Below are 21,093 nucleotides of genomic sequence, written 5' to 3'. Positions count from 1 at the left end.
ATATATTATATATATATTATATATTATATATATATATATATATATATATATATATATATATATATATATATATATATATATATATATATATATATATACACACCCCTCTGGGTTTTCTTCTATTTTCCTACTAGTTCTTCTTCTTGTTTATTTCCTCTTACCTCCATGGGGAAGTGGAACAGAATTCTTCTTCCGTAAGTCATGCGTGTTGTAAGAGGCGACTAAAATGCCGGGAGCAAGGGGCTAGTAACCCCTTCTCCTGTATATATTACGAAATGTAAAAGGAGAAACTTTCATTTTTCCTTTTGGGCCACCCTGCCTCGGTGGGATACGGCCAGTGTGTTGAAAGAAGAAAGAAGAAGTCTGTTGAGTATATAAAGTAAAAGGACACAAGTGCAACTAATGTGACATTTTATTGTGGCAACATTTCGCTCTCCTGGAGCTTTGTCAAGCCGTAACGGCTTGACAAAGCTCCTGGAGAGCGAAACGTTGCCACAATAAAATGTCACATTAGTTGCACTTGTGTCCTTTTACTTTACATATTGTCGGTAATTCTACCAACATTGTTACAATCTGTTGAGTATACCTGGAAAAGTGTATGGTAGTTATTATTGAAAGAATTAAGAGTAAGATGGAGAATAGGATAGCAGATGAACAAGGAGGCTTTGGGAAAGGTAGGGGGTGTGTGGACCAGGTGTTTACAGTGAAACACATAAGTGAACAGTATTTAGATAAGGCTAAAAAGGTTTTTGTGGCATTTATGGATTTGGAAAAGGCATATGACAGGGTGGATAGGGGGGCAATGTGGCAGATGATGCAGGTGTATGGTATAGGAGGTAGGTTACTGAAAGCAGTGAAGAGCTTTTACGAGGATAGTGAGGCTCAAGTTAGAGTATGTAGGAAAGAGGGAAATTATTTCCCAGTAAAAGTAGGCCTTAGACAAGGATGTGTGATGGCACCGTGGTTGTTTAATATATTTATAGATGGGGTTGTAAGAGAAGTAAATGCGAGGGTCTTGGCAAGAGGAGTGGAGTTAAAAGATAAAGAATCACACATAAAGTGGGAGTTGTCACAGTTGCTCTTTGCTGATGACACTGTGCAATTGGGAGATTCTGAAGAGAAGTTGCAGAGGTTCGTGGATGAATTTGGTAGGGTATGTAAAAGAAGAAAATTAGAAGTGAATACAGGAAAGAGTAAGGTTACGAGGATAACAAAAAGATTAGGTGATGAAAGATTGGATATCAGATTTGAGGGAGAGAGTATGGAGGAGGTGAATGTATTCAGATATTTGAGAGTGGATGTGTCAGCGGATGGGTCTATGAAAGATGAGGTGAATCATAGAATTGATGAGGGGAAAAGGGTGAGCGGTGCACTTAGGAGTCTGTGGAGACAAAGAACTTTGTCCTTGGAGGCAAAGAGGGGAATGTAAGAGAGTATAGTTTTACCAACGCTCTTATATGGGTGTGAAGCATGGGTGACGAAACCATACCCCCGGCCGGGATTGAACCCGCGGTCATAGTCTCAAAACTCCAGCCCGTCGCGTTAGCCACTAGACCAGCTAGCCACAATAAGATTCATCCAACTAGGTATATTTCTACACCATAGGAAGGTTAGCACAGGCAGCACTGTGACCACAAATGCAAGTTTTTACAGACGAATCTCCAGCTAGCGTGGCCGTGACGAACTCTAGCTCAAGTCCCTTCACTGCCGTCAACATGACTCAAGAAATCGTAATGACACGATTGCAAACAAACCATACCCCCGGCCGGGATTGAACCCGCTGTCATAGAGTCTCAAAACTCCAGCCCGTCGCGTTAGCCACTAGACCAGCTAGCCACAATAAGATTCATCCAACTAGGTATATTTCTACACCATAGGAAGGTTAGCACAGGCACCACTGTGACCACAAATGCAAGTTTTTACAGACGAATCTCCAGCTAGCATGGCCGTGACGAACTCTAGCTCAAGTCCCTTCACTGCCGTCAACATGACTCAAGAAATCGTAATGACACGATTGCAAACAAACCATACCCCCGGCCGGGATTGAACCCACGGTCATAGAGTCTCAAAACTCCAGCCCGTCGCGTTAGCCACTAGACCAGCTAGCTGGAGTTTTGAGACTCTATGACCGCGGATTCAATCCCGGCCGGGGGTATGGTTTGTTTGCAATCGTGTCATTACGATTTCTTGAGTCATGTTGACGGCAGTGAAGGGACTTGAGCTAGAGTTCGTCACGGCCACGCTAGCTGGAGATTCGTCTGTAAAAACTTGCATTTGTGGTCACAGTGGTGCCTGTGCTAACCTTCCTATTGTGTAGAAATATACCTAGTTGGATGAATCTTATTGTGGCTAGCTGGTCTAGTGGCTAACGCGACGGGCTGGAGTTTTGAGACTCTATGACCGCGGGTTCAATCCCGGCCGGGGGTATGGTTTGTTTGCAATCGTGTCATTACGATTTCTTGAGTCATGGGTGACGAATGTTGCAGCGAGGAGAAGGCTGGAGGCAGTGGAGATGTCATGTCTGAGGGCAATGTGTGGTGTAAATATAATGCAGAGAACTTGTAGTTTGGAAGTTAGGAGGAGGTGCAGGATTGCCAAAACTGTTGTCCAGAGGGCTGAGGAAGGGTGTTGAGGTGATTCGGATATGTAGAGAGAATGGAGTGAAATAGAATGACTTCAAGAGTGTATCAGTCTGTAGTGGAAGGAAGGCGGGGTAGGGGTCTGCCTAGGAAAGGTTGGAGGGAGGGGGTAAAGGAGGTTTTGTGTGCGAGGGGCTTGGACTTCCAGCAGGCGTGCATGAGCGTGTTTGATAGGAGTGAATGGAGACGAATGGTTTTTAATACTTGACGTGCTGTTGGAGTGTGAGCAAAGTAACATTTATGAAGGGGTTCAGGGAAACCGGCAGGCCGGACTTGAGTCCTGGAGATGGGAAGTACAGTGCCTGCACTCTGAAGGAGGGGTGTTAATGTTGCAGTTTAAAAACTGTAGTGTAAAGCACCCTTCTGGCAAGACAGTGATGGAGTGAATGATGGTGAAAGTTTTTCTTTTTCGGGCCACCCTGCCTTGGTGGGAATCGGCCAGTGTGCTAATAAAATAAAAATAGTTCATCCAATGTGAATTCTTTCGTGGGCACAGCATTTTCTTCTTGATATTCCTCTGTTTCTTTGTATAAATGTTTCTGATCTATTTCCACAAGTGTTGCATCGGAATGCAACTCAATTCATTGATGCACTTCTTCAAAATCCAAAGCTTCAATTCTGAGATCATCTTTCCCAAGCCACACAATGTTTTCACAAACAGTTTCAACATGGGATTCTATACCGGCAAAATCACTGGAACAATATGGTAAAAGAAACTGCCAAACAGCTCTCATGCTGCTGGCAGTTACTTCAAGTCACCATGATTCACTTACATTTTCAATTGCATTTTGAATATTGTAACCTTTCCAAAATTTGTTTAAACTTATGGTATTTTCTCCCACTGTACTTTTATGACTTGTACAAAGGTACATCTTAAATTATAAGCCTTCAATGTAGCAATAACATTCTGATCCACTGGCTATAATAATGATGTCGAGTTCAGTGGCAGGAAAATTACATTGACATTTTCATTCAAGTCAAAAGAGAACTAGGATGACCTGGTGCACTGTCCAATAACAAAATTTAAAAATCCATGTCATTATCTTTGCAATCCACTCATGGTATTTATTGTAATTACTTGTCAGTGTTCAGAGTACAGTACCTTCTTGGATGGTTGTTATCCACCAACACTGTCTATAGGAGGCCTGGTCACAGACCGGGCCGCGGGGGCGTTGACCCCCGAAACTCTCTCTCTCTCCAGGTAAACTCTACTCTACTGATGAACATCACCATCAGTGTAGTAGAATAAACTGGCTTTTTTTTTAAATAAGAAATTGAGACAAGGCATGATATACATTCAGTATCATACTTACCACCAATGATTCCTGGCCAGCCAACTGATTAAATACTTCTGTCAGTTGATTGCTGAAATCAGCCGTCATGAAAGTTTCATTTAGGCCAGATGAAAGATGCTCTTCAATAATTGCCAACAACTGTTTTGCAGGAAGAGGAGCTGCCATATCCATGACAAGCTGAATACAGGAATTAAAGTTATTATTGCAGGTTAAACTTAAAATATATGAACATGTTAATCTCAAGCTTTTATCCAGACATTAAAGCTAACCAAACCTAGGCACAAGATTTCAACAATACACGGCACATGTATTGAAATGTGACTTTCTTTTTATCATAGCTATGCAAGTATATGTACAATACATCGGAACTTATCAACAAATTTTTTTTTTCTTTTTAACACACTAGCAGTCCCCCACTAAGGCTGGGTGACCTATACAGAAAGAAATGAAGTCAAGTTATGCCTCTAAATTTGTGAGGTTAGGTTCCTAGAGGTCTGTGCAAATCCAGAATCAACGAATGCTATTAAAATCCATCATTATAAAAACTTCTACTTCAGAGACCATAATTCTTTGAATATTATTTTACCCTCATTAATTATGACAGTCAGCAAAAAGAACATCTAGAAAGAAGAGAGGCTTGAGAAAAATTCTGTGAATACATTTAAAAAAATATCTACGTAAGTAGTTTGTTTAAAATACAGAAGTCATGCTTCAAGTCATAACCAAATAGCACCAGGAAAAAAAAAAAAAGAAGAATCTGAGTTATTAATGACAGACCCTTCAGTAAACCAAGGCTCACATTTCTAGAATATATTACTACAGCATATGTAAAATATGTACAGCATATCCAGCAATCAACAACTGACAGTGTCTTGGAGCCTTTGCCAAAGCTGAGACCATATTTACATTAAAAAAAAAAAAAAAAAAAAAAAAAAAAAAATCATAAATACTGTACAGTATATGAAATACAGCAGCAAAGAAAGCAGTGATTCATTTCAGTAAAGAATGTATAAAAAATGTAAGGACCTTTCATTACAACATATTTAATGTGGACACCAAGGTTAGTGACGAGTTTTGGGAGAGTGTGTAAAGGTAGAAAGTTGAAAGTGAACATAGAAAAGAGTAAGGTGATGAGGGTATCAAATGATTTAGATAAAGAAAAATTGGATATCAAATTGCGGAGGATGAGTATGGGAGAAGTGAATGTTTTCAGATATTTGGGATACGACGTGTCAGCGGATGGATTTACGAAGGATGAGGTTAATCATAGAACTGATGAAAGTAAAAAGGCGAGTGGTGCTTTGAGGTATACGTGGAGACAAAAAATGTTATCTATGGAGGCAAAGAAGGGAATGTACATAAGTATAGTGGTACCAACACTCTTATATGGGTGTGAAGTTTGGGTTGTAAATGCTGTTGCGAGGAGACGGTTGGAGGCAGTGATGTCCTGTCTAAGGGCAATGTGTGGTGTAAATATTATGCAGAAAATTCGGTGTGGAAATTAGGAAAAGGTGTGGAGTTAATAAAAGTATTAGTCAGAGGGCTGAAGAGGGGTTGTTGAGATGGTTTGGTCATTTAGAGAGAATGGATCAAAGTAGAATGACATGGAGAACATATAAATCTGTAGGGGAAGGAAGGCGGGGTAGGGGTCGTCCTCGAAAAGGCTGGAGGAAGGGGGTAAAGGTGGTTTTGTGGGCGAGGGGCTTGGACTTCCAGCAAGCGTGCATGAGCGTGTTAGATAGGAGTGAATGGAGATGAATGGTATTTGAGACCTGACGAGCTGTTGAAGTGTGAGCAGGGTAATTTTGAATGAAGGGATTCAGGGAAACCGGTTATTTTTATATAGGCAGACTTGAGTCCTGGAAATGGGAAGTACAATGCCTGCACTTTAAAGGAGGGGTTTGGGATATTGGCAGTTTGGAGGGATATGTTGTGTATCTTTATACGTATATACTTCTAAACTGTTGTATTCTGAGCACCTCTGCAAAAACAGTGATTTTGTGTAAGTGAGGTGAAAGTGTTGAATGATGATGAAAATATTTTCTTTTTGGGATTTTCTTTCTTTTTGGGTCACCCTATTTCGGTGGGAGACGGCCGACTTGTTAAAGAAAAAAAAAAAAAACCAAGGTTGGTAAATGGAGGGGAAGTACAGGTTGTTTTGAGTTCTAGGGGATTGGCCATCCAAGAGACTTGTGTGAGCTTGTAAGATAGGAGTGAAGGCAAGTTGTTTTTATTTGTTGTGTTGTTGCAGTGTGTGGAGTGTGAGCAAGGTAACATTTATGAGGGGGATTCAGAGAAACCAACTGGCTGGACTTGAGTCCTGTAGGTGGGAAGTATAGTGCCTGAACTCTGAAGGAGTGAGGATTTTGTGGTTTGGAGGGTCATCTTAACTGTGATGTCAGGAATCTTCTGTCAAGACAGTGATTGAACGAGTGACAGTGAAAGTTTCCTTCTTTGTCGGGTCACCCTACCTTGGTAGATGGAAAAAAAAAATACTGTCAACAGCAATGATGAGAAGACAAAGATATATAGCAAGCGCTTATTATAATAATATTTTACTCTATGAAGAGCTTTATCAAGTCTTGATAACATTGTCACAATAAGTAAATAACAAAGTTTCCTGTGTGCCTGTGTCTTTTTCTTCAATATATTTTGTGTGTAAATCAAGATATTCATATTTTGAATGTTAAGATAATACCAAGTGCGTATTTTCCAGGAAGTGCTCGGTTAACAGATGACATGAAATTGAGCAACCTTGTACTACATGAATCGCAGAGCAAACATTTATGCACGTCTGCTGTAATGGTCTTTGACAATGCCAATAATGCCTAGAAGATACAGGTGAGCACTTTTATTATCTGAGATATTATAACATGTAGACAAGACAATATTTCACTAAATTTATGAATGTTTGTATGTATGTAATTATGGGTCATTCCATGTCAAGTGGACAAGGGGTCTTCACCTGACCATCTCCAATTTCAATAAAATTTTACATGAAGATTGGCATATATATCACATTGACTTTGGGAAAGTTTTAGTTCATGATATTCAATAGTAGTAATGCTATAGCCCTCAGAATGGAGAAAGATGAAAATTTCACGAACCTGCAGAACACAATCAGCAATGTTCAGGTTATTGCTGTGACAGATATATAAGAGAAAAGGGATTATGGGTTACAATTTAGTTTACCAGTACCACAGTACTGAAACTACCACTAGTCAGTAACCAAAATCCTGCCCTTATTCCTGACCTTGAGCATATAACCATTTATCAGCGAATTGCTCAGAGTCAAATGCAATGTTTGGGGCTTTCACAGAGACCCACACAAGGATCACTTTGACAACGAAATATCGATTCCCAGGGTACAACTTATTCAGATGTGACAAAAAACTGGCAACAAATGGGGGTTGGCCTCTATGTCACAGAGTCACTCATTTGCTTGGAATTGCTAAACACCACAAATGATGGATGTAACTGAAGGGGGGGACGAGGCAATTAATTGGCGGTAAAGATTGAAAACCAAAACCTTGTCATTGTGGCTGTATACAAGCCACCAGATACAACCTCCCAACAATTCAAGGAACAGCTTTTGAAAATTGACTACTGACTAGAAAAATCTTCCAACCCCAGCCCCAAATATCTTGTTGCTGGGTGATTTCAACTTAAGACACTTAAAATGGAGGAATCTGGAAAATAATGTTTTAGCAGAGATAACCCCAGGCGGCAGCTCAGATAAAAAATTCACACACACGAGCTATTAAATCTCTGCAACAAATTCACTTTAACCCCTTGACTGTTGCAACCCCAAATCCTGAAGTGTCTCCTGGTGTCGCAAAATTTAAAAAAAATTCTTATGAAATGATATAGAATCTTTTCCCGATTGTAATGACACCAAAAACACGAAATTTGATGGAAAACTGACGGAATTATGCTCTCGCGAAGTTAGCGACCTCGGCGATATTTACAAATCAGCGATTTCACCCACTTTGAGCCCTATTTTCGGCTAATTCCATTGTTCCAGTAGACCAAACTCATAGCTTTTTCTTTAGAACTCCATTTTTTCTATCGATTGAGTACAAGAAACTGCCCATTTACCGATTTCAACTACCCAATAACGTGGTCAGAAATTTGCAATTTGGCCAATTTCACGAAAATTAAAAAATATGACAATTTCAAAATAAGGTCCAGAATGAACAATGCAAACATTCCTGGCTCTAAAATAACATTTTCTTTGTTCATCAGTCACGTCTCCAAGCCCCTCTGATATTACCCTTGCTTTCTATTTTGAATTTTTATTCAAACAAAAAATAGAAGATTTACTGTTATGCAGACTACTGCAATGCTGTAATAATTGTATAAATAACATCAACCCATTCATGACTGCAAATTAGAATGGCTAGTTGGACATTTATTGGACAATGACATCATTTGTTTACTTTTGAACATCGGCAAAAATCAAACATTTCCCCTACCTTGAGCTCCATTTCTAGGTTCTTTTTATAGTAAAATCAATCAAAATCACCTGTATTTCTATAATATGTTTTCCATTCTATCAAATGAGACCACGAAAACGAGAATACAACCATAAATACTATACAAAAATAGACCACAAAGTCGGCATTTTAATTAAAAAAAAACGGTCGGAGTTTTTTTTTCTCATTATGCTCTGCATGCTCCAGGATTTTTTTTATATGGTGCACAATGACCACACAGACCCATTCTCTCACATGTGGGCCTACCAGCTTTCTCCTGCTTGATTTGAAGCCGCTAGAATTTATGAGTATATATACGTCAAACACGGTACCTCGTAAGACGTATATATACGACCTCGACAGTCAAAGGGTTAAGCCAGCAAACAGCTGAACCAACAAGGCCAGAAAATACACTTGACCTTGTCTTCACTAATAATGATAATGAAATATAACAGTATTAAAGACAATACACTCAGATCATAACATAACAGAGGTACAGACATGTATGCACAGTGCTCCTGACTAACATAAGATGATCAGTTATGAGGGTGCCCTCACCAAATTCAGCTTCAATAACAGAAATATACGGTGGATCAAATCAACCATGTCCTAAATGAAACAAGCTGGGAAGATATCCTGAACAACACGGATCCAAACCTTTGCCTAGAAAGAATTAACTCTGTGGCACATTCTCCTAACAAAAAAGAAGACAAGGTGTTAACTAGAAAGAGACACTCTCCTTCTACAGGCGAAGCTGAAGAATCACAGAGCTGCTCTAAGGGACCAGTCTATCTGAAATATGAAAAGAGGCACTGGCTAGAGAAATAGAAAATATCGAACTTACGCTTAAGGAATCACACAGAAGCCAAGAAACACAGGAAGAACTAAGTCATAAAAAAAAAAAAAAAAGCCAAATCTAGGGCAAAAGTCACATCCAGCATTGAGCCCCTGGTTAAACAAGATGGAAATTATACAGATGGCAGCAAAGAAATGAGAGAGATACTGAAGTCCCAATATAACTCGGCATTTAGTGAGCCATAAACCCTTTCAGGGTCCACAGGCCCTCTCCGAGACTTCTTCTCAGGGTCCCCAAATTTAAAAAAAAAAAAAAAAATATTTTCTCTTATGAAAAGACAGAGAATCTTCTCCCGATCATAATGACACCAAAAGTATGAAATTTGATGGAAAACTTACAGAATTATGCTCTCGCAAAGTTAGCGGTGTCAACGATGTTTACGCATTGGCGATTTTGCCCACTTTGAGCCCTATTTTCGGCCAATTCCAGTGTACTAGTCGACAAAAATCATAACTATTTCGCTAGAACTCCATTTTTTCTATTGAATGAGTACAAGAAACCACCCATTTACTGATTTCAACTATCCAATAAAGTGGTCAGAATTTTGCAATTGTGCCAATCTCTCACAAATTTCAAAAGATGCCAATTTCCGAATAGGGTCCAGAATAAACAAGAAAGACATTCCTGGCACTAAAATAACAAGTTCTCTGTTCATTAGTCACATCCCCAGGCCCCTCTTATATTTTTTTGGCATTCCACTTTGAATTTTTATTCTTACAAAAAATAGAAGATTTACTGTTATGCAGACTACTGCATTAGTGTAAAAATGGTATAAATAATATCAGCGCACTTGTGAAAGAATATTAGACTCAACAGTTGACGTGTATTGGACGCTTGGCATGATTTGTTTACTTTTGAACTTTGGTAAAAATTGAACATTTCTGCTACTTTGAGCTCAATTTCAAGGTACTTTTCATTGTGAAACCAGTCAAAATCATCTCAATTTCTGTACTATGTCTTCCATTCTATAAAATGAGACCAGGAAAACTAGAATACAAAAATAAATACCATACGAAAATACAGTGCAAAGTCGCTGTTTTAATCCAAAATCACGGTCAAATTTTTTTTTCTTATTACGCACTGTGTGCTGCAGGATTTTTTTTATACTGCACACACTGACCACATAGACCTATTCTTTCATATAGGCCTACCAGCTTTCTCTCACTAGATTTGAGGGCGCTAGAATTTAGGCATACTAGTTCATCAAAAACCCTGGGGTGTAAGCCGTACTAGTACAGCCGAAACCCTGAAAGGGTTAACGAGACTAAGGGTTCAAAATCTAAATTAATTTTTTAATGACCGAGACTCAAAATTTGGTTAGTACAAAATTCCTAATATAATCCTAACACTATAGGATTAACCCCTTGACTGTTGCAACCCCAAATCCTGAGGTGTCTCCTGGTGTCGCAAGATTCCCGAAAAAAAATTATTTTTTTCTTGTGAAGTGATAATCTTTTCCTGATTGTAATGACACCAAAAGAACGAAATTTGATGGAAAACGGACTGAATTACGCTCTTGCAAAGTTAGCGACCTCGGCGATATTAACGAATCGGCGACTTCCCCCACTTTGAGCCCTATTTTCGGCTAAGTCCATTGTTCCAGTCGACCAAACTCATAGCTATTTCTTTAGAACTCCATTTTTTTCTATCGACTGAGTACAAGAAACTGCCCATTTACTGATTTCAACTACCCAATAACGTGGTCAGAAATGTAAAATTTGGCCAATTTCACGAAAAATAAAAAATATGACAATTTTAAAAAAGGGTCCAGAATGAACAGTGCAGACATTCCTGGCTCTAAAATAATATTTTCTTTGTTCATCAGTCACGTCTCCAGGCCCCTCTGATATTACTCTTGCTTCTATTTTGAATTTTTATTCAAACAAAAAATAGAAGATTTACTGTTATGCAGACTACTGCAATATTGTAATAATTGTATAAATAATGTCAACCCATTCATGACTGCATACTACAATGGTTACTTGGACATTTATTGGAAAATGACATCATTTGTTTACTTTTGAACATCGGTAAAAATCAAACATTTCCCCTACTTTGAGCTCCATTTCAATGTTTTTTTCATAGTAAAACCAAATGTTTTTTCATAGTAAATCCAATCAAAATCACCTCTATTTCTGCAATATGTTTTCCATTCTATCAAATGAGACCAAGAAAATGAGAATACAACCATAAATACTACACGAAAATAGACCACAAATTCGGCATTTTAATTAAAAAAAAAAAAAAAAAAAAAAGTCGGAGTTTTTTTTCTCATTATGCACTGCGTGCTCCAGGATTTTTTTTATAAGCTGCACACTGACCACACAGACCTATTCTCTCACATGTGGGCCTACCAGCTTTCTCCTGCTTGATTTGAAGCCGCTAGAATTTATGAGTATATATACGTCAAACACGGTGGCTCGTAAGACGTATATTTTTATTATTTTTATTATCGCACTGGCCGATTCCCACCAAGGCAGGGTGGCCAGAAAAAGAAAAACTTTCACCATCATTCACTCCATCACTGCCTTGCCAGAAGGGTGCTTTACACTACAGTTTTTAAACTGCAACATTAACACCCCTCCTTCAGAGCGCAGGCACTGTACTTCCCATCTCCAGGACTCAAGTCCGGCCTGCCGGTTTCCCTGAACCCCTTCATAAATGTTACTTTGCTCACACTCCAACAGCACGTCAAGTATTAAAAACCATTTGTCTCCATTCACTCCTATCAAACACGCTCACGCATGCCTGCTGGAAGCCCAAGCCCCTCGCACACAAAAACCTCCTTTACCCCCTCCCTCCAACCTTTCCTAGGCCGACCCCTACCCTGCCTTCCTTCCACTACAGACTGATACACTCTTGAAGTCACTCTGTTTCGCTCCATTCTCTCTACATGTCCGAACCACCTCAACAACCCTTCCTCAGCCCTCTGGACAACAGTTTTGGTAATCCCGCACCTCCTCCTAACTTCCAAACTACGAATTCTCTGCATTATATTCACACCACACACTGCCCTCAGACATGACATCTCCACTGCCTCCAGCCTTCTCCTCGCTGCAACATTCATCACCCATGCTTCACACCCATATAAGAGAGTTGGTAAAACTATACTCTCATACATTCCCCTCTTTGCCTCCAAGGACAAAGTTCTTTGTCTCCACAGACTCCTAAGTGCACCACTCACCCTTTTCCCCTCATCAATTCTATGATTCACCTCATCTTTCATAGACCCATCCGCTGACACGTCCACTCCCAAATATCTGAATACATTTACCTCCTCCATACTCTCTCCCTCCAATCTGATATCCAATCTTTCATCACCTAATCTTTTTGTTATCCTCATAACCTTACTCTTTCCTGTATTCACTTTTAATTTTCTTCTTTTGCACACCCTACCAAATTCACCCACCAATCTCTGCAACTTCTCTTCAGAATCTCCCAAGAGCTCAGTGTCATCAGCAAAGAGCAACTGTGACAACTCCCACTTTATGTGTGATTCTTTATCTTTTAACTCCACGCCCCTTGCCAAGATCCTCGCATTTACTTCTCTTACAACCCCATCTATAAATATATTAAACAACCACGGTGACATCACACATCCTTGTCAAAGGCCTACTTTTACTGGGAAATAATTTCCCTCTTTCCTACATACTCTAACTTGAGCCTCACTATCCTCGTAAAAACTCTTCACTGCTTTCAGTAACCTACCTCCTACACCATACACGTGCAACATCTGCCACATTGCCCCCCTATCCACCCTGTCAAACGCCTTTTCCAAATCCAAAAATGCCACAAAGACCTCTTTAGCCTTATCTAAATACTGTTCACTTATATGTTTCACTGTAAACACCTGGTCCACACACCCCCTACCTTTCCTAAAGCCTCCTTGTTCATCTATTATCCTATTCTCCGTCCTACTCTTAATTCTTTCAATAATAACTCTACCATACACTTTACCAGGTATACTCAACAGACTTATCCCCCTATAATTTTTGCACTCTCTTTTGTCCCCTTTGCCTTTATACAAAGGAACTATGCATGCTCTCTGCCAATCCCTAGGTACCTTACCCTCTTCCATACATTTATTAAATAATTGCACCAACCACTCCAAAACTATATCCCCACCTGCTTTTAACATTTCTATCTTTATCCCATCAATCCTGGCTGCCTTACCCCCTTTCATTTTACCTACTGCCTCACGAACTTCCCCTACACTCACAACTGGCTCTTCCTCACTCCTACAAGATGCTATTCCTCCTTGCCCTATACACGAAATCACAGCTTCCCTATCTTCATCAACATTTAACAATTCCTCAAAATATTCCCTCCATCTTCCCAATACCTCTAACTCTCCATTTAATAACTCTCCCCTCCTATTTTTAACTGATAAATCCATTTGTTCTCTAGGCTTCCTTAACTTGTTAATCTCACTCCAAAACTTTCTCTTATTTTCAACAAAATTTGTTGATATCATCTCACCCACTCTCTCATTTGCTCTCTTTTTACATTGCTTCACCACTCTCTTAACCCCTCTCTTTTTCTCCATATACTCTTCCCTCCTTGCATCACTTCTACTTTGTAAAAACTTCTCATATGCTAACTTTTTCTCCCTTACTACTCTCTTTACATCATCATTCCACCAATCGCTCCTCTTAACTCCCGCACCCACTTTCCTGTAACCACAAACTTCTGCTGAACACTCTAACACTACATTTTTAAACCTACCCCATACCTCTTCGACCCCATTGCTTATGTTCTCATTAGCCCATCTATCCTCCAATAGCTGTTTATATCTTACCCTAATTGCCTCCTCTTTTAGTTTATAAACCTTCACCTCTCTCTTCCCTGATGCTTCTATTCTCCTTGTATCCCATCTACCTTTTACTCTCAGTGTAGCTACAACTAGAAAGTGATCTGATATATCTGTGGCCCCTCTATAAACATGTACATCCTGAAGTCTACTCAACAGTCTTTTATCTACCAATACATAATCCAACTACTGTCATTTCGCCCTACATCATATCTTGTATACTTATTTATCCTCTTTTTCTTAAAATATGTATTACCTATAACTATACCCCTTTCTATACAAAGTTCAATCAAAGGGCTCCCATTATCATTTACACCTGGCACCCCAAACTTACCTACCACACCCTCTCTAAAAGTTTCTCCTACTTTAGCATTCAGGTCCCCTACCACAATTACTCTCTCACTTGGTTCAAAGGCTCCTATACATTCACTTAACATCTCCCAAAATCTCTCTCTCTCTCCTCTACATTCCTCTCTTCTCCAGGTGCATACACGCTTATTATGACCCACTTTTCGCATCCAACCTTTACTTTAATCCACATAATTCTTGAAATTACACATTCATATTCTCTTTTCTCCTTCCATAACTGATCCTTCAACATTACTGCTACCCCTTCCTTTGCTCTAACTCTATATACGACCGAAACAGTCAAAGGGTTAAGAAAACGCACTAAATGAATACCCATGCACTCTGCCCCATGCCCAGACTCATGGAACTCCATGTGAACTCACGTGCCTTAAATATTCTATGGAGAGAGAGTACAGACACAAGGTCATCCCACAGTCACTAAAAACAACAGATATAGCCCCACTCCACAAAGGTGGTAGTAAAACGATCAAAAAGAATTACAGACCGATAGCACTAACATCCCATAAAAATCTTTAAAAGGGTTCTAAGAAGCAAGATCACCAACCACTTGGATATCCAACAACTGCACAACCTAGGAGAGCATGGGTTCAGAGGGACTACAGGTATTCCTCACTTAACGACCTACCTTTTTAACGACCGCTTGGACTTATGACCAGCTCTCCAACTAGTATGCAAACCTAAGCAATGTATATTAGAGCTGATTTCCTTTAGTCTGTTTATTACTGTATACTGTATAAATATTTTAAAATACAGCCTCTCCTCACTTAACGACGGAGTTCCATTCCTAATACCACGTCGATAAACGAATTTGTCGCTAAACAAGGAGCATACTATAATGGTAGTGGGTATATGTCAACCATCTTTTATCCTGGTTTAATGTCACCCTTGCACCATTTATAATACTTTTATTATATTTGCAAACGTTTATAGTATACTGTATATTGTAATAAACAGAATAGAGGAACTCAGGTCTAATATACATTATTTAGGTATGAATACTGGCCAGAGAGTCTGTCATAAATCCGAGTCGTCGGTAAACGAGTACGTCGCTATGTTAGGAGAGACTGTAAACTAAAAATGTTACAAATGGTCCAAAGGTAGGTAGGTTGGTAGACAGCAACCGCCCAGGGAGGTACTACCGTCCTGCCAAGTGAGTGTAAAACAGAAGCCTGTAATTGTTTTACATGATGGTAGGATTGCTGGTGTCCTTTTTTTCTGTCTCATAAATATGCAAGATTTCAGGTATGTCTTGCTACTTCTACTTACACTTAGGTCACACTACACATACATGTACAAGCATATATATACACACCCCTCTGGGTTTTCTAATACAGTGGACCCCCACATAACGATCACCTCTGAATGCGACCAATTATGTAAGTGTACAGTGGACCCCCGCATACCGTCGGCATCACATAACGTTCAATCCGCATACCGCTCGCTTTTATCGCAAAAATTTTGCCTCGCATACCGCTCAAAAACCCGCTCACCGCTGTTCGTCCGAGACGCGTCCAATGTGCGCCCTTAGCCAGCCTCACATGTGCCGCCGGTGGCATTGTTTACCAGCCAGCCTCCGCGGTAACATCCAAGCATACAATCGGAACATTTCGTATTATTACAGTGTTTTTGGTGATTTTATCTGCAAAATAAGTGACCATGGGCCCCAAGAAAGCTTCTAGTGCCAACCCTACAGGAATAAGGGTGAGAATTACTATAGAGATGAAGAAAGAGATCACTGATAAGTATGAAAGTGGAGTGCGTGTCGCCGACCTGGCCAGGTTGTACAAGAAACCCAAATCAACCATCGCTACTATTGTGGGCAACAGAAAGGCAATCAAGGAAGCTGTTCTTGCCAAAGGTTTAACTGTGTTTTCGAAACAGAGATCGCAAGTGATGGAAGATGTTGAGAGACTCTTACTGGTGTGGATAAATGAAAAACAGCTAGCAGGAGATAGCGTCTCTCAAGCGATCATAAGCGAAAAGGCTAGGAAGTTGCATGAGGATTTAATTAAAAAAATGCCTGCAACTAGTGATGATGTGAGTGAATTTAAGGCCAGCAAAGGTTGGTTTGAGAGATTTAAGAAGCGTAGTGGCATACATAGTGTGATAAGGCATGGTGAGGCTGCCAGTTCGGACCACAAAGCAGCTGAAAAATATGTGCAGGAATTCAAGGAGTACATAGACAGTGAAGGACTGAAACCTGAACAAGTGTTTAATTGTGATGAAACAGGCCTGTTTTGGAAGAAAATGCCAAGCAGGACCTACATTACTCAGGAGGAAAAGGCACTCCCAGGACATAAGCCTATGAAAGACAGGCTTACTTTGTTGATTTGTTCCAATGCTACTGGTGATTGCAAAGTGAAGCCTTTATTAGTGTATCACTCTGAAACTCCCAGACCGTTCAGGCAAAAGAATGTCCTCAAGGAGAATTTGTGTGTGCTGTGGAGGGCAAACAGTAAGGCATGGGTCACTAGGGACTTTTTCTATGACTGGTTACACCATGCATTTGCCCCCAATGTGAAAGATTACCTAACTGAAAAGTAATTAGACCTTAAGTGCCTCCTGGTGTTAGATAATGCCCCTGGTCATCCTACAGACGTGGCAGAGCGACTTTATGGGGACATGAGCTTCATTAAGGTGAAGTTTTTGCCTCCTAATACCACTCCTCTCCTGCAGCCCATGGACCAGCAGGTTATTGCAAACTTCAAAAAACTGTACACAAAAGCTCTGTTTGAAAGGTGCTTTGTAGTGACCTCAGAAACTCAACTGACTCTAAGAGAGTTTTGGAGAAAGCACTTTAATATCCTCAATTGTGTAAACCTTATAGGTAAGGCTTGGGAGGGAGTGACTAAGAAGACCTTGAACTCTGCTTGGAAGAAACTGTGGCCAGAATGTGTAGACAAAAGGGATTTTGAAGGGTTTGAGGCTAACCCTGAGAGGATTATGCCAGTTGAGGAATCCATTGTGGCATTGGGAAAGTCCTTGGGGTTGGAGGTTAGTGGGGATGATGTGGAAGAGTTGGTGGAGGAGGACAATGAAGAACTAACCACTGATGAGCTGATAGATCAACTTCAACAGCAAGAGGCCAGACCTGAGGAAACTGGTTCGAAGGAGGGGAGAGAGAAATTGAAGAAATTGCCTACTACAAAGATTAAGGAAATCTGTGCAAAGTGGCTTGAAGTGCAAACCTTCATGGATGAAAATCACCCTCACACAGCTATTGCAAGCCGTGCTGGTGATTATTACACTGACAATGTTATGAAACACTTTAGGGAAGTCATAAAGGAACGAGAGGTACAGGCCACTATGGACAGATATGTTGTGCGAAAGAAGTCCAGTGACTCTGAAGCTGGTCCTAGTGGCATTAAAAGAAGGGAAGTAACCCCAGAAAAGGACTCGACACCTCAAGTCTTAATGGAAGGGGATTCCCCTTCTAAACACTAACACTCTCTCTCCCCTCCTCCCATCCCATCAATCATCACCAGATCTTCAATAAAAGTAAGTGTCATGTAATTGTGCATGCCTTTTTCAGTTTGTGTGTATTAAAATTAACATTTCATGTGGTAAATTTTTTTTTTTTTCATACTTTTGGGTGTCTTGCACGGATTAATTTGATTTCCATTATTTCTTATGGGGAAAATTCATTCGCATACCAATCATTTCGCATAACAATGAGCCCTCTTGCACGGATTAAAGTCGCTATGCGGGGGTCCACTGTATTTATGTAAGTGCGTTTGTACGTGTATGTTTGGGGGTCTGAAATGGACTAATCTACTTCACAATATTCCTTATGGGAACAAATTCGGTCACTAATGGCACCTGAACATACTTCTGGAGTGAAAAAATATCGTTAACCGGGGGTCCACTGTATTTTCTTACTAGTTCTTGTTCTTTATTTTCTCTTACCTCCATGGGGAAGTGGAACAGAATTCTTCCTCCATAAGCCATGCGTGTTGTAGGAGGCAACTAAAATGCCGGGAGCAAGGGGCTAGTAACCTCTTCTCCTGTATATATTACTAAATGTAAAAGGAGAAACTTTCGTTTTTCCTTTTGGGCCACCCTGCCTCGGTGGGATACGGCCAGTGTGTTGAAAGAAAGAAAGAAAGATCTAAAGATGGTTGACACAAACCCACTATCAGTACAGTATGTTCCTCGCTTAACTACTAATTCGCTTACCGATCTACTCTTAGGAACAAAACTCAGTCGTTAAGTGAGGAGTACCTGTAGTCCCAAATCTGTATATGGAAACCACTCCCTACAAAAGCAAGACTCAGCAGGCAGTGCAACATCCCTTCCATGAAAAGCAGGGGTGCCATGAGTATGCTAAGAGACAACACAATAAGAATTAGGGGCTGAAGACCGTTTAAATGCCTCCCAGCATACATAAGGGGGATTACCCATAGACCCCTGGCTGTCTTCAAAAGAGAGCTGGATAGACACCTAAAGTCAGTTCCCGACCAACTGGGCTGTAGCTCGCATATCGGTTTGTGTGCAGCCAGCAGCAACAGCCTGGCTGATCAAGCCCTGATCCACCTCAAGACTTGGTCACGAACCGGGCCATGGTGGCGTTGACCCCCGGAATACTCTCCAGGTATAACACACAAGGCGATCTTCTGAGACTTTTTTTCGGAAGAGAAAAGCATGCCTTGTATGCCAAAAAATTAGGAAACTATTAACTGTGACGAAGAAAAAAATGTGTCCCACTTGTGAGAATGAGTTATCTGTACCTCTATTTCACTTAAGATATTAGCTTCACTTGAACCCCCAATATTAAACTTACACAGATGCCATGACAGAACCAGCACAATTCATCATGACTCTTCACTCAACATTGATTAGTCAGTAATCATTATTGTTTATCATTCAACTTTGACATTCCTGTATATTTAATACCTAAGTTATCTACTGAACGTGCAATATACTTACATTTAGTAGCTCTGCACTGTAGGGTTTCCCTGCTTTGTTATGTTGGATCAACCTTAATAAAATGTCTTGCCGTGCAACACCATCTACTACTGCACTAAATTCTTTCAAACACCCTTGGCAATCCTGAGATGTAAAAATGTCATCTCTCTTGATTAATATGCCGAGGAGTTTAGCTTGACGCTCGTCCTTCAAGCGAATCTCGTGCAATAACTCATCCAGGGTGAGATCCTCGTCAGGGTCATAATCAGGATCCGCAGCCACTTGCTTGAAAAACTGCAAGAGGCCTTTATACTCACTCATGCTCAAGGACTCATGGATTTCTGGATATGAATCAAAGATCCTTAGTATATCAAAAGCTATGTTGCATATGACTGACTGGATGCTCTTCTGAAGCACTTTTCCATTGTGAACTAAAGAATTACCATGGACTGTTAATGATGCTGGTAAATTTATGTCATTCCAATCCATCCACACATCCACACTTATAGACTCACTATTTAGCTGACATATAAGTAAGAGAGATTTACTGACTTCTTTGACAAATAAAAAGCTATGTTGTGTGCCAGCTTGATCTACTTTAGTTTCCCATAATCTTTTCCAAGCTTGCAAGGACTTGTAAGTATCAGGTTCTTTTAACCACTGACCAGCACAGACAGTCAGCATTAGATACAAGTATTCACATACATACATGTAATAGTAACCACTTGATTTAATTAGAGCCTCTTTCGAACCTGAAACAGTCTTAGAGGACACAAACTTCAAAAATAACTTCAAACATTCCATGTCACTCATATTATGTTTTTGGTCACCTTTACATTGAAAACTAAAGATTAACACTTTCAAAAGATCTAAAGTGATTGCAAGTGTCACTGGTGTTACTTCCTCAACACTAAGAAAATACTGTTTTATTAGTTCTTGGATAACTTCTGGTGAAAGCCAAGACAAAACTGGAGCCAAGAAACGAAAGCTTTTCTGACTCCTTACAATGGAGAAAAAGGCAGATTCTGGAAGTACTGGTAATGTTACAACAACAGTCTGGAACTCTGTGCTGGTTTTAACCCTTGGAAGGTCCCGTATTCTTGGGCTACATAATAGCATTATTAGTGTTGCACGTGCACAAAATTCTTCATACTGGTCTTTATTAACACTTGGGCAAATTTTCTTTACTCGTACAAAACAATCATTGATGTTCTTAAGCAGTTTTTTATCATTAACTGCTTCCCCATCTGTAAAAAAAAAAAAAATTAATAATAGTTATTTTTTTTGTTCATATTTCAATTGGAATATACTGCATTTTCTGGCATATTAGGTGTTTAAAGGCATTTAAAGGCATGTAAGATGATGTTTCCAAGCAGTCATAACATAACATTAGTAAACAACTGCTAAAGCGTAACACAAAGCCTACCCTTGACCCTGACCTTGAGCATATAAGGCACAGGCTGATTCTCCAACTTCTTATGGGGAAAAAAAGCATGCCTTATACATGTATGACGGAAAATACGGCAGGTACAGTGGTCTCTTTAGTTATGATGGGCTTGAGTTATGATAATTTTGAGTTATGATTTGCCCGATAGAGGAATTTAGTTTTGAGTTGCGATGAAATGCTCTGCATACCCAGGGGCCAATGGTTTTGAATAAGAGGCATAGAAAACCAACAGGTTGATAAATGAGACACTTGGGAAACATTTGGGAATTGTTATTCTGGAAACATTTTGCCAGTCAG

The 21,093-nt window shown here is 39.9% G+C and overlaps 1 protein-coding gene across 2 annotated transcripts in view; it reads right to left on the bottom strand.

The window, feature by feature from the left end:
* The window catches only part of LOC128698468 (uncharacterized), a 113,894-nt gene that overhangs the window by 89,798 nt on the left and 3,003 nt on the right, over positions 1-21,093 (bottom strand). For both annotated transcript variants that reach the window (XM_070084973.1, XM_070084974.1), the window contains exons 2-3: positions 19,371-20,596; positions 3,953-4,111 (exon numbers count right to left, since the gene is read on the bottom strand). In XM_070084973.1, coding sequence (XP_069941074.1) covers positions 3,953-4,111; positions 19,371-20,596 — 1,385 coding nt within the window. The remainder of the gene's footprint in view (positions 1-3,952; positions 4,112-19,370; positions 20,597-21,093) is intronic.

Source organism: Cherax quadricarinatus, chromosome 14, assembly GCF_038502225.1.
Source record: "Cherax quadricarinatus isolate ZL_2023a chromosome 14, ASM3850222v1, whole genome shotgun sequence".
In the NCBI taxonomy this organism is placed as follows: Eukaryota; Metazoa; Arthropoda; class Malacostraca; order Decapoda; family Parastacidae; genus Cherax; species Cherax quadricarinatus.
The sequence above is the reverse complement of the archived record's forward strand: the minus strand, read 5'-3'. Positions and strand labels throughout refer to the sequence as shown.